Below are 13,078 nucleotides of genomic sequence, written 5' to 3'. Positions count from 1 at the left end.
CAGTTCTGTCTCACATACACACAGACCCAAACACATTTTCTTGATACAAATACATAGCTCAGAAACTGTAAAGTTAGTGTCCTTACACTTTGTTCATCTCTTGTACATCCCTGTTTCAAAAAAAATATTCTTTACAGCAAATACAATTCACACAAAATTACTGAGCACTGCTTGGTGTGTATCTCATGTGTAACTTGTTTTTTTTGCATTCTAAATCTGTGATAACCTGCAGCTTCCATCTCCTATACTTTCTGAGTTAGGTAGTAGAATTAGTACCTTACGCGTTACCTCGCTTAATCTGCCCAACAATCCTGTATATACATAATCATTACACTTTCACTAGAAACAGTATGGATAGAAGCAGGTTCATGGTTTCAATGTGTTGGAAACTTAACCCCGATCCCACAGTGTGAAGAGTTGGGGCCTGTAACAGGGGAGTAGGCAGTGAGCATTCCTGTCACAAATGAATCAGTGCCGTTCCCACAGAAGTAAAAGGAACCTGGTCTCTCTCCCCTCTCTTTTACTGTGTCAGGCTGCACAAGAAACACCCGCCCAATGCCAGTTTCTGGGCCTCCTAGCCTTCAGTTCTGTGAAGCAGCAAGTTACCCGGCTTTCAGTGCTGTCATAGCCACACCAGGAATGGGACAACTCAGCTTGCCCTGAGCTTATGAACCTATTCTCCCTGTGGAAGTCCAGTTACACCCACAGGAGGAAGTGAGATGTTCTGAAATGCATTCCCTGCCTTTTCCTTTGCTGTTCATCCAGTTGACCAATGCTCTCTTCAGCTGTGTTTGATTTACTATTTTGCCTACAGAGTAATTTGTTGCACTTTTTGGTTCTAGTATTTCCACTTTTTAATTTTTTTTTCAGTCACATTCTCTTAGCACTGAAATCTTAACATAATCATGTTACAGGAAAACTGATGCAGTAGACTAATTTATGACTGTTTAACACTCAGTTTTATTTGTAAAAAAATTTTTTTTTCTTTTTGCGAGCTGAGCGGTGGTGTATATAAAAACTGTAGATGGGGTGGTGACAGAGCACTGGGGACCCTTGCATCCATCCCGGAGGACCTGGTTTCAGTCTCAGCGACTCTGCTTCTGATCCAGCTTCCTGCTGAAGTGCAGGAGAGAGGCACAGCAGGTGCCATGAATACGTCAGTCCCTGGTCCAGCCTGGGCTGTTTTGGTGCATTTGGTGGATGCTCTCTCCATCTGTTACTCCGCAGTTCAATACACTGAAAGTAATTGCTTTTTTCTTTTTTTAAACATAGTGATAATTGGAGACCATGGGTCACATTACCATTCTTCACAGCAGACTGACATTTGTTTCTGGCAGGTTATTGGGAAAATAACCTTTACTTGCAAGATGAAAAGGCCCTGTCTAGGGTGTCACTTGAACCTTTATTGAACCTTTATTGAACTTTTCTACTACTCAGATGTTCTCAAGACACCTGTTGGAAATTTTCCGAGTACCCTGCTACCCCAGCAGCCAGGAGTACCAGGCTGTTTTCCTTTGTGAAGTCAGCCAAACCTTGCTTTGGTTCCGTTTGCTTTTCTCAGAGCCGGAGTGTGATTTGTACTTGGCCTGTGCCCCATGTGGACTGTTCCCACAGACTCAGTTATGAGCAGACCCAGCGCTTTTGTTTTTAAGGATTTATTCTTATTGGCAAGGCAGATTTAGAGAAGGATCTTCCATCCACTGGTTCACTGCCTGGATGGCCGCCAACGGCCAGAGCTAAGCCGATCTGAAGCCAGGAGCTAGAGGCTTCTTCTAGGTCTCCCAAGCAGGTACAGGCTTTGAGCCATCCTCTACTGCTTCCCATGGCCATAAGCAGGATGCTAGATGGGAAGTGGAGCAGCTGGGCCACAAACTGGTGCTCATGTGGGATCCTGGCGCTTGGAGGTGGAGGATTTAGCCAATTGAGGCAAAGCACTGGGCTCAAGACCCAATGCTTTTAAAGTGCTCTGTAGTGAGAATAATTCTAAGACGGTATCCCAGAATCCCATCCTTCCGTGTGAACATGAGTGGGATGGTGAGTTTGAAGGGTGTCATTCTATGGTTAATTCTGTAGCAACGGTGAATGGAGTGAGGTACCAACAAGGTCCCAAAGCAGCAGGCTTTTAGCTGGTAGCAATGAAGACAACACTGGTTGGACCTGGCCCTTCAGCGAGAACTGGACCTTTCCTGTAGTTTTCTGCTGGCTTGAAGAGGCAGAAAAGAATGGCCTAAATCATACAAACTGAAGCCACTGAATTCTACCACACAGAGGGGCTTTGAAGAGGTCTCTAACCTGCAGAGACATCTGCATTGCACCCTAGGAGACCCAAAAGACAGCCCAGTGCTCACCTGACCCGTCAACTCTGAGTTAATACACATGTGCTGTTCTGTGGTGTTAAGTTGGTGCTAACTTGTTATGTGGTCACAGAAGACTAATCTGGTGGCTTGGGGGTAAAACTCGGCTAGTCTCTGAAACAACTCCGACAGTCTGGCTCATTGTGCTCTGGCTAGCACTAGTTAAGATAAGCTTGGAGTTCTGCCTCCTTGAATAATGAGAATGTCTCAGCTGTATCCTCTTTTTGCCCAAAGACCCTCTGCAAACTCTGAATCCCTTTCCAAATGTTCTTTAAAAGTCTTCTCATCAGGATCGCTCCAGAAACCCCTCAAAACAAACAAAGATAGAAAACAACAAGGGAAGCTTAGAAACAGGAAAGAGTCAGCAGGGATGTACTTATAACTCACTGGGTGGGACACAAAGATTAGTCACTCCTCACTGGGGTATGGAAGATTTCTCTGCACACCCCTCCTAAAACTGTTCACCTAAACTGTTGACATATGTCTTGTTAGAGTTATAGAGTTGGACTACCCGAAAAACAGCCAGGTTCAGCAAAATCATGCTTCAACGCTATAAACTGCTAAATACTAAAATTAAAATAGACACGAGACAGCTGAATAGTAATCTATAGCCATTTTAAGGTGAGTAGCACCCGGTTGTATATAAACTAATAACTGAAATGTCAATGCAGAAGTCACAGGATGTGGTTCAGAACTTGCATTCTTTTTTTCTCTTTTAACATATTGGTTACTTAATACCATGTCAACTAATTCCATAACGTTATAAATTGTTACTGATGTAATGTCGGGGCTTTTAATTGATCGGGATGATACTCTGCCAGCTCTACCTTAAGACCAGAGATGGTCTCCCCAAGAAATCGTTGAACTTATCTGGACAATAAGATGCTGGACTTTATGCTTGGTAGATGCTTGCAATGAAAGAATCTCAACTGAATTTGAACTGTGGTAATGCAACAAGGTGGAGGAATCCACCATGGGGGGGGTTGGGGAGGCGGGGGAATCCCAGTGCCTATAAAACTGTCACATAATGCAATGTAATCAATAATAATAAAAAAAAAGTCTTCTCAAAAAGAGAAAGATTTGAAAGGCAGAGTTAGAGAGATGTAGGAAACAGATCTCCATCTCCCAGTTCACTCCTGAATGTGGACACACAGCTGGGACTGGGCCAGGCCCCAGCCAAGAGCTTGGAACTCCACTCAGGACTCCAGGTGACGGGGGCCCGGGGCCCAAGCACTCGGGTCATCTGCTGCTGCCCTCACATGCACGTCAGCAGGGAGCTGGGTCACCAGTGGGATAGCTAGGACTCAGACCTGCCCTCGTAGAGGAGGCTGCTGTCACCGGTGGTGGCTTGACCCGTGGGACCACAACACCAACCCGTTATGGTGTGACTGTCTCAGCACATGACCATGTGCTTCAGTCAAACACTTCTTGGCTTCTGACCTTCATTAAAAAATGGCAGGCATCAGTTTCACTCATTACAGGACACTTTAATATTCACAGATCATTAAAACATGATATGGCAGCATATCATTCTGAATTTGTCAGGTTTAAAACAAAGTTTGCATCTGACTATTGTTTACAGTTCTTGCCTGTATTCCTGCTGAACTATGTTCTTTTTATTTGTTGAGCTCTTTATTTAGTGGAACATTAAGCTGCGGAGTTAAGTGTAAGTTAAAAATCTTTGGGCCACCTGGGACACTGCACCCCCCAATATGGGCATCATCAGTTTGTGTCCTGGCTGTTCCATTTCCAGTCCAGCTCCCTGCTACAGCTGGGAAAGCAAGTGGAATATGATCCAAGTGCTAGGCCCTGCCAGCCATGTGGGAGACCCAGATGAAGCTCCTGGCTCCTGGCTTTTACCAGTGGCCCATCCCTGGCCATTTCAGCCATCTGGGGAGTGAACCAGCAGTTGGAAGCTCTCTTGCTCTGTAATTGATTTCAAGTGAATAAATAAATCTTTTACAAATTTATTTTGAAAATATAAGTAAGATGATAGACCATTGTCTTGTGGAATTTAAAAGAGCTTTATTTAGTATATAATCTCCATACAATTCAGTACAACAAATTATAAAAGCTCTTTGTAAGATGTTAAAAACACAAAGTCAATCTCAACAGCAAAGTTCTTCTCTCATCTTAAAAGTTCTTGACAAGCACTCTCCCCCAGGCCAGAAAGTTGTTGTGGGCAAAGCAAGTTCTATGAGAAGATGCTCACACCTTCCCGTTAGTTCCAAACTCTGAATTAAAGTTTTTAAATTAAATACATTAATTCGGGTCAATTTTGGCCAAAAATGAGCTAAAACATGTTAGTCAGAAAAATAAAAAAATGTCAGTCAGTGGTGATAAAGATGCAGACTGGATATGCTATCTGCACACGCCCACGGCCCTGTGTGACACACACACACACACACACTGGTGAGGAAGAGCATCTTTTAGAGACAAGTGGCCTGGATAACACATCTGAAATGAATGTCTTCGAAAGCCTGCAATGCAGGACTGGGCTCCCTCAGCTCGAGTGGACTCTGCTAGCCACTGTGGTCACTGTCACAGCAGGTCACTTACTAAAGGAAGACGGTTGAAGGAGGGATGCTCTACCTGAACTATGACTTCTGCTCTGAAGGTAGGATGGTCTTTTGCATCATACCGATAACACTGTTTGGGGTGATTTCTAATATCTCCCTGTTGGTTTAGATTTTTCTTAAGTGGCCTGAAAAGATAGATCTAGGGAGCAAAGTCCTCAGTGTCTTGATCTCGATCCCTCCCTTTCCCCAATTTTATGACTTTCCCAATGTCAAATTAACTTCCAATTCCAAAGTAACTTTTTATTAGCTACTCAGCCTTTATCAAATCATACCAAAGCATTTTATTTTACAGATATTGTTCCCTTCAAATTCACATGTCCTAAGTTAATGCAAATGGTCAGCTGAGCTGTGTGTGTCACCAGAAGTGGAGTGTGCATGGGTCATCTGGGTGTGGGAGGAAGGGTGCGGGCGGGCAGCTCAGGGCGGATGGAGACTTCAGGGCTCTGGGGAGTCAATTAAGAGCACTTCTGTGGCACTCAGAGGTTCCTGTGACTGCTGAGAAGCAAAATCAAGTGGCTTTTCTACAGATAAAAACCAGAGCCCTGTCTGAGTTGATTACCAGGGCCGGGGGGGGGGGGGTGGCGTGTGCCCCATGGCTCTGCCAGGGCCTGGCAGAGAGGCTGGTAACCAGAGCCAGGAGGGATGCGCCTGTCCTGTCTTTCCACCTGTGCACTCCGAGGAGGAGGCCATGAAAGACAACGCTGATGAAACATGAGTCACTCCAAGATTTGGTCATCAGGAAACAAAGTTCTATTGTACATGGTCACAGTGTCTTGGAAAGAGCTTATGTATGGGTTCTGTCTTGCACAGATTTTTTTTTGGCACTTTGTATCTTTCACTAAAAATTGACTGAACACTGAATGTTTTGGCAACACCGGTATCTACTTGTAAACAAACAAAAAAAAAGTCACCCTGGGCCACCAGTGCAGTGGTGATAAGCACAGAAACCCAAGCGTCTGATTCTTGGATAAGGAGACTGCAAATATCCAAATGCTTCCATTAACACATACAGGAATACTTCAAATAAATGTAAATATGTCCCAAAAAGTGAGGATTTTAGAAACAAACCACATCATCTAATTGTACTGTACCTTACATGTGCTTGGTCTGAATTAGAGTAAGGCACTCGCTGTACTGACCCGTGCTGTCAGCTACAACAGGCATGCATCATTACTGGCTTAATTAGCGTCTCAGTACTGATTAGAATGTTTTATTATTGTATTATCCTAAACTGCAGTGGTCTCCAACCTTATTAAGGGATACAGGAAATACATAATCTAGAAGGTTGCAGTTTCATAATTTAATAACCCAGTTACTGTCAGTTTTTATTTTAAATGAGTTTTGATTAAAAAAAACTGAGTATCCTTGCTTCCAGCATGACAGTATAAAAATTTTCTGAATGCTCATTAGTGAGTAGTATTGAATATAAAATCATGGCAGTGCAGGATGGATCTTTCTTGGTGCCGACACTAATTTACTTCAACACACAACTGCAAGGAGAAACGGTTAAATCATCTCCAACTGGTAAGAGCAGACGAAGTTAATTTCATTAGCCATCCTGACTTAATTAAATGGACAACAGGTTTATCAGAAACTTCTACATGTTCCTGTCTGGAAATGAGTTATAAAAGCAGTTATCAAAAATTTTTGAGCAGGTCCACACAGTCCTCTTCACTGTTTACAAATGAGCGCGGCATAGAGGCACTTGGTTACCTTCTAGCAAGGACAAGGGGGAGGCCGGAGGGAGCCTGCGGGAAGGCTGGAGACCACTCAAACTTGGTATGAAAGTACTCTCTGCCGGAAATACAGTGTCCGTGAACTGGTTAAGATGCAACATTTAAAAAATACTCAGACTTTGCGAGGATCCAGACTGAAAAAAAAAATACAAAGGCTAAAAACACAAAGTTTACAAAATTTTGCAAACCTAGTAAGTTGAAATGAGTAATAAATAAAGCAAAATTATTTTAGTTGCGGGAGAGGTTAAAAGAGTATCGCTAGGTTTTAAAAATAACACTAAACAGTTACAAATTCTGCTTGAGCACATAGCTCTCCGCCCCTTCCAGGGTTCATAGTGTGAGCCTCTGACACTTCTCTGTGCCCAGGATTAAGACCCAGACAACACAGGTGATGCCGAATTGCTGCACAGGACATTCCAGACACAGAGCAACAAAACATTTAAGATATATGCAAAGACCTAACATGATGTGGATTTTGTTGCTGCTGTTCATGTTAAAAACATGATGACTGAAAAACAAAATTTTAAGGTGAAGCAGGACAATAAAAATCTTAATAAAAAGCCACCAACTGGTCTTCCCTTGTGAGAATAGCAACTCGGGAGGCGTGCCCCGTGTACAACGCAGCCATGGCAGTGGTGTTCTGTCAACAGAACAAAAGGCAGCTCCGATCTGGGTCAGACTCGCTCCCCAGTTCTGCGTGCCTATCCAGACTAGCCACGGAACACACAGTATTTCCTCCAAAAACAAACACACATTCCTGGTCACTTAGGATGCTGTGAACAGAGAAGCTAAAGAACATTCATGGAAGAGAGACGAGACTTTAGCTTGAAGATGGAAAAGCCAAGAGGCAAGACGTCAGCTGCAAGCAGATTGTCTGGCGGACAGCGAGCGCCGTGTGACCCTCTGAAGGACTCACCGTCACGGCTGTCAGTGCGGGCGGCCTGCTCTGTGCGAACCGGCGCCGGCTCGGTCTCACTGTGATGCTGTCTCGCTGGATCAGAGCAGGACTGGGCAGGAATCCGTTACTTCTTTTTGGAAAGCTTGTAAACGTGGAAGGTCTTATTCTGGAACACTCGGGTGAAGTGGGCCTTGTAGGAGGGCAGGTTCCTTTTGATCTCTTGGCAGAAGCGAGGGTGGTCCGCAGGCTTCAAGTCAGGATCATTCTCTCCAGGGCCGTCCATCGTCTACAACCAAAGCAAACCCAGATCCAGTTTGGGGCGGGTTGGTGATAGTGACATGTTTACAGAAGACAGATGAAGCAGAACTAGTTGATCTCCCTGGGCATGCTGCACTGGTGACACCACACCCTGTCCATGTCACCGGCTGCCTGGAGAGCCTCTGGCCCACCCTGCACCCCTTCGAAGAGCAAAGTTGGTCAGAAAACTCAGGGTCCCGCAACAATCCCCGACAGCAAAGCCAGCACTGCAGCCTGCACGTCCTCCCGAGCAGTACTATCCTCTGATAGCGAGCCGATGCGGGCTGCTAACCTGAGCAGGCTCCCTACACCTCGGCTGGCTGCTGAGAAAAGTTACATGCAGAGCAAAACAGACACATGCCTTTGGTCTCTACAGCTTCTGAATTCAAAGACAGGTAATTACTGGCCATTCTTTTCCTTGGGCCAAAATCCTGAATCTCAAATTCTGTACAGTCGGGAGTTTTTTCCTTCCCCATCGGATTAAGGCTGGGTTGCTCACTTTGTCCAATTAACTTACAAATATTTATCGGTTCCACACTGGCACACCTCTATCGGGTGGAGACTGCTCTGAGACCTGGCATAAACACAACAACTCTTCCCCATGAGGAGGGAAAGGAGACAAAGCTTGCTTTTCTGCTGTTCTGGAGTGCCTGGCTACATAAGCCACCTGAGTGTGCAGCAGAGCGGGTCAGCACCTTGGACGGTGGCCCTCCTGCCAGTCACTCATGACAACTCAGGACCTTGCAATGGAGAGGGTTAGCTTTCAGCTGTGAAATCTATCACAATGTAAGAATTTCAGGCAGAGTTGCTCTGTTCAATGTGACTCTGGGGGCCTGGAACTCCTCCATCTTCTGTGACCCTGTGGGGTCACAAATGTTAAATAGGAAGAAGGTAGGGGTGGGCCTCAGGATGGGGCATCTTGCTTGGATCCCGACTCCAGCCACCATGTGCACGTGGTGAGCTGTCCCCGGGCCTGCCTGGGTTTGGGGGCTGCTTCCTTCAGGGTGAGAACACGGGGCGAGGGGAAGTCTGTGACTGGGGAGGTCCGGGGCCCACCCACCACCCTCACTGGGTGGTGAATGGGATTGGGGAGGGGCGTGCACGTGCTGAGCTGTCCCCGGGCAGGAGCTCTGGGATTTTGGTTCTTTGAATCGCTGCTTAGGTAGCTCCAGGTTGATCCCACTGTGCTTCTGGGATTTGAGTCAATCCTAAAGATTCCCAATGACAGTTACTCTTCTTTTGAAGAACTTGTAGGCACTAAGCAATGCTGAGCACCAAACACCAGTTCATGCAAAAGCTAAGGCTCAGGGCTTGTCCAGCCCGATTATATCCTATTACCTGATATGATGAGGGATCAGCAGACTGGTCACATTAGGCAGGGCCATAACATTAACTAGCACTCGAGAACCATACTCTGGTGTAGATTCTATAGTGGATGTGTGGGCCACACCCTGTGGAAATTCTAGCCCCACTGGTTAGCTCAAGAGTTTGGGTGGTGATGGACTAAGCTAGGTGTGACCAAGGAGCTTGCCATCAATCACAGGTAAAGGAACCCACAACAGTCTGGTCAAGGCAGCAGCACCCGAATGTGCATCTTGAACAGAGTGTGGAGTGGGCCGGGCTGCAACATTCACCAGCTCATATATGGCCAAATGGAAGGCCAGACTGCGCTGGGCACTGGCCCAAAACCCACGGGCATGTATGAGAACTGGGTCTGGGAGAGGATCAAGTGGAGGAACCTGAGCAACTCCGCTGGTGAGTCACAGCTCCTGCTGGTGAACATGTGGTCCAGACCTGGGGGTCAGGCAAGCTGGGCAAAGGAGCTCCTGTGGCTGGCTAATGTGTGGGTTGGTAATGGAACAGGATGTACTGGGCAGGACTGAGCAAACCTTAGCCTACAAGCGAAACTAGAAACCAGGATGCAGCATAGGTCATGCCGAGCTAGGCTCTTGCACCTACTGGTTTGCGTGAGTCAAGGACGCTAAGTCACAGTGTCTAAGGCAGAGGCCAGGACAAGTGAGGGGCTGAGCCAAGCTGAGTCAAAGCAGCCATTGGCATGCGCATGATCTATGGCTGGGAACAGGCCTGGTTGGGGAGCTAAGGGCACACCCTAACTGGGTTGAGGTTACCACCAAGGAGCACGTGGACTGGAATGGGGGCTGCGTTCTAACCCAAAAACAGTCCTAATCTCCTGTGGCACTAACATGGACTGGGACTGGATGCACCAGGTCAGGCTAGACCCCAACACCGTCTGGTGTCCTGGAGGACCAGGGTAGATGTGGGACGGACTAGGCTAGGTCTCAACCCCTACTGGGGCCATATGTGAGCCGTATGTGGGTATGGACGAGCCATGGCTGGGCTGAAACATCCAACAGCATGAACCAAAATGGGTTGAAGGTCAGTCAGGAAAAGCCACTGTTCCTGCTAGGACAGGAGGTAAACTGAGTAGGGCTGCCTCATGGACCCTCTGGGCAACTCCTCTGGCAGGACAGTCCCTGCAGGTAAGTGCAAGAAACATAATAGGAAACAGCCCAGTGTAGGCCATGGAAAGTTTCCCACTGGCATATATTTGGCATGGGTTGAGGGCAGACCAGGCTGAATCAGTTCATGTCATCCACTGGCAAATCCAATCCGAGCACCAGAACAGAGTGTGGGTCGAGCCAGGTTTGGTTGCAACAAAAACCAGTGCACAATATGGAATGCCAGGGTGAGGTTGCCTGTACTGGATGTGACTGCAGCACCCAACCAGCACACGTGAGAACCAGGAAGGGAGGGGGCAGAGCCGGCAGGGGGATTAAGGGACTGGTCCCCTCGCCGGACAGCTACTCCCACTGGAGAGCGTGGGATGTAATGGGGACAGACCAGACTAAGCAGGGCTACAACACTGTGCACCTCATGTGGACTAGATCAGGGAAAAGCCAGGCTGGGCTGATTATTCCTACTGGTGCAAGCATAAATTAGTTAGAGTGGGTGAGGGTTGTTTGGGCTTAGCTGCAGCATCAGCTGGCAGAAGCTGGCACTGGGGGCTAATTCTGTCAAGCCAAACTACAGAACCACCTGAAGAGTGCATAATGCGGGAGTGGGAGAGGCCTGGGAGGGAAATAGTGGGCTCCTCCTTCTTGGGTTACCACTACCACGGGAAGGCATGAAAACTAGGACAGGGGCTGGGGTGGCTAGACAGAGGCACTCAACAACATCCATGAGGGCTGAATAGTTGAGTTGGTTAGATGGATCTAAGCTTAAATACCCATTGACATGTACGAGAGCCAAATGGGATGTGGGACAGACTGGACTATTGCTACACATACTGGCAAACCAGGGTAGGGGGCAGGCCTGGTGGGGGTTATTGTGGGTCGCTCTGACTAGGCTGCAGCTCCCACCGGTTTATGTGAGGGCTGAGCATGTGCTGGGCAGAACCAGGCTGGACTGCAACACCCATTGGTTCCAGTGGAAGTCGGGGCTGAAAACAGAATCAACCCAGCAACTGCAACCACCAGCTGATCGTGGAGATGGACTGTGCCGGGCCCTGTGCTTGCTAGAACATACAAAAATCTGGTCTGGGAATACCTCAAAGTTTCTTTGGGGATCTCCCCAATCGAAATGCCAGACTCAGAACTCTAGCCAAGAAAAGACAGAAGACAGAACAAGTCAATCAACCACCTCAGCTATATGTCGGCAGTGAGATACTGGGCAAATGAAGACTCTATGATGGACTATGTCAATCAGTGGATTCTTTAACGACCTCATCGTGCTTGGAGTGGCGAGATTGGCAGCGATTCATAACTGGTGAACTATCAAAACCACCTAAGCAAATATCTCAGAGCATGCCCCACATCCGGGACCTGGGGTGGATGCGAAACCAGGTGGGGCTTCTCCCACAATAACCCCCTTTACCTCAGATACATGAAGGAAACAATATGGAAATAATAGTCTTACCACTTCCCTACAGCCCTTGAACCTTTTTACCATAATTAACTATGTAAAGATTGTCAAAAATATAATAATTTTTAAAAATGCACACACAAAAAGTGGGGAGCTCATCAGGATAGCCAGAGGGAGGAGCTGCCTCCACCGCAGCCAGACAGGTCAGGGCAATGCGGGAGGGACCAAGGGGTAGCTTCAGGAAAGACGTGACAGGAGCCGCACCTCCAGAAGATGGGCTGAGGGAAGGGCTCAGCGAAGGTGTGACAGGAGCCGCAAGCAGACTGGGCACCCTGAAAACAGCAGAGAGAGAGGCCACTCCTGCTGCCACTCCTGCACTGCCTCCCTGGCCGAGGATGCCATCTTGGCCTGAGAAACAGTAAGGAAGTGAGGAGCTCTGCAGACAGCAGAGATTCCAAAGCCCAGTGAGTGAAGAAAAGGCTTTCAGCCCACTGTTCTGACCCTAGCTCCCCTGCCAGGGGGTGTGATCCTGCGGGAATATGGTGAGCGGAGTGTCATGGCCACCGCCACTCATCAGACACGCAGCCCTTAACTACAGCCCTCCTCGCTTTGACTTTAGAGCCAGCAATTAGTTTGCCTTCTGCCCCCAAGCTGCCTGTTCTGAGCCACTGCTGAGGAGGTGCTAACAGCTATCTTGGGAGGAAGCAAGCTGTCCCTTAGCTAATAGAAGAGAGCAGGCGCTTGTGAATCCTGCACCTGCAGGCATTCTGGACCCAAGCCGTGAAGCTCATGCCTGCTCTGAGCCATCCAGGGAAGTTCTCCAGGGTGTCTTGGGGCTAGCTGCCAGCAGCAGCCCTTACGCAATCCCTTCTATCTAGCACAGGGGTCTGAGGGGTCAGGGCACAAACCCTAGCATCCTCTTTGCTCGTCCTGTAGACACAGGGGCAGTCCCCTCCATACTCCACACCCAGTGAGTGCTGTTGCTGTAACCCCTAGTACCTGGAACTCACCTGTGGGACGTGGAGAGGCCCACCTACGTCCCTCTCCTCCAGTCCACAATCCCACTGTGTGGTCTGGGTAAGGACCCCACTGGTTCCTGAGGCTTCAGGATTGTGACTATCAATTCTACCTTCCTCAGAGTCATCAGAACACATCCCGCAGGACCCGGGGAAGAACATGCTTGCGTTTCAGATCTCCAGCCCCAACCTGCCAGCAAATCCTCAACACAACCTGTCTTCACCCTGTGGGACTGGGACACGGTCCCCCCCTAACACTTCCCAACGCTGGGACTTGAGATCTTGTTACTAACAGGTCCCAACATTAGTCACACCC

At 47.8% G+C, this 13,078-nt stretch overlaps 1 protein-coding gene across 4 annotated transcripts in view; it reads right to left on the bottom strand.

Annotated features, from left to right (window-relative positions):
- Positions 1 to 7,605: 7,605 nt before the first annotated feature.
- Positions 7,606 to 13,078, bottom strand: part of DPY19L3 (dpy-19 like C-mannosyltransferase 3) — a 78,809-nt gene continuing 73,336 nt past the window's right edge. For all 4 annotated transcript variants that reach the window (XM_004595004.4, XM_058674495.1, XM_058674494.1 and 1 more), the window contains one exon: positions 7,606 to 7,853. In XM_004595004.4, coding sequence (XP_004595061.2) covers positions 7,692 to 7,853 — 162 coding nt within the window. In that variant the 3' untranslated portion in view covers positions 7,606 to 7,691. The remainder of the gene's footprint in view (positions 7,854 to 13,078) is intronic.

This window comes from Ochotona princeps, chromosome 16 (assembly GCF_030435755.1).
Source record: "Ochotona princeps isolate mOchPri1 chromosome 16, mOchPri1.hap1, whole genome shotgun sequence".
NCBI classification, from domain to species: domain Eukaryota; kingdom Metazoa; phylum Chordata; class Mammalia; order Lagomorpha; family Ochotonidae; genus Ochotona; species Ochotona princeps.
This window is presented reverse-complemented; position numbering and strand designations above follow the sequence as displayed.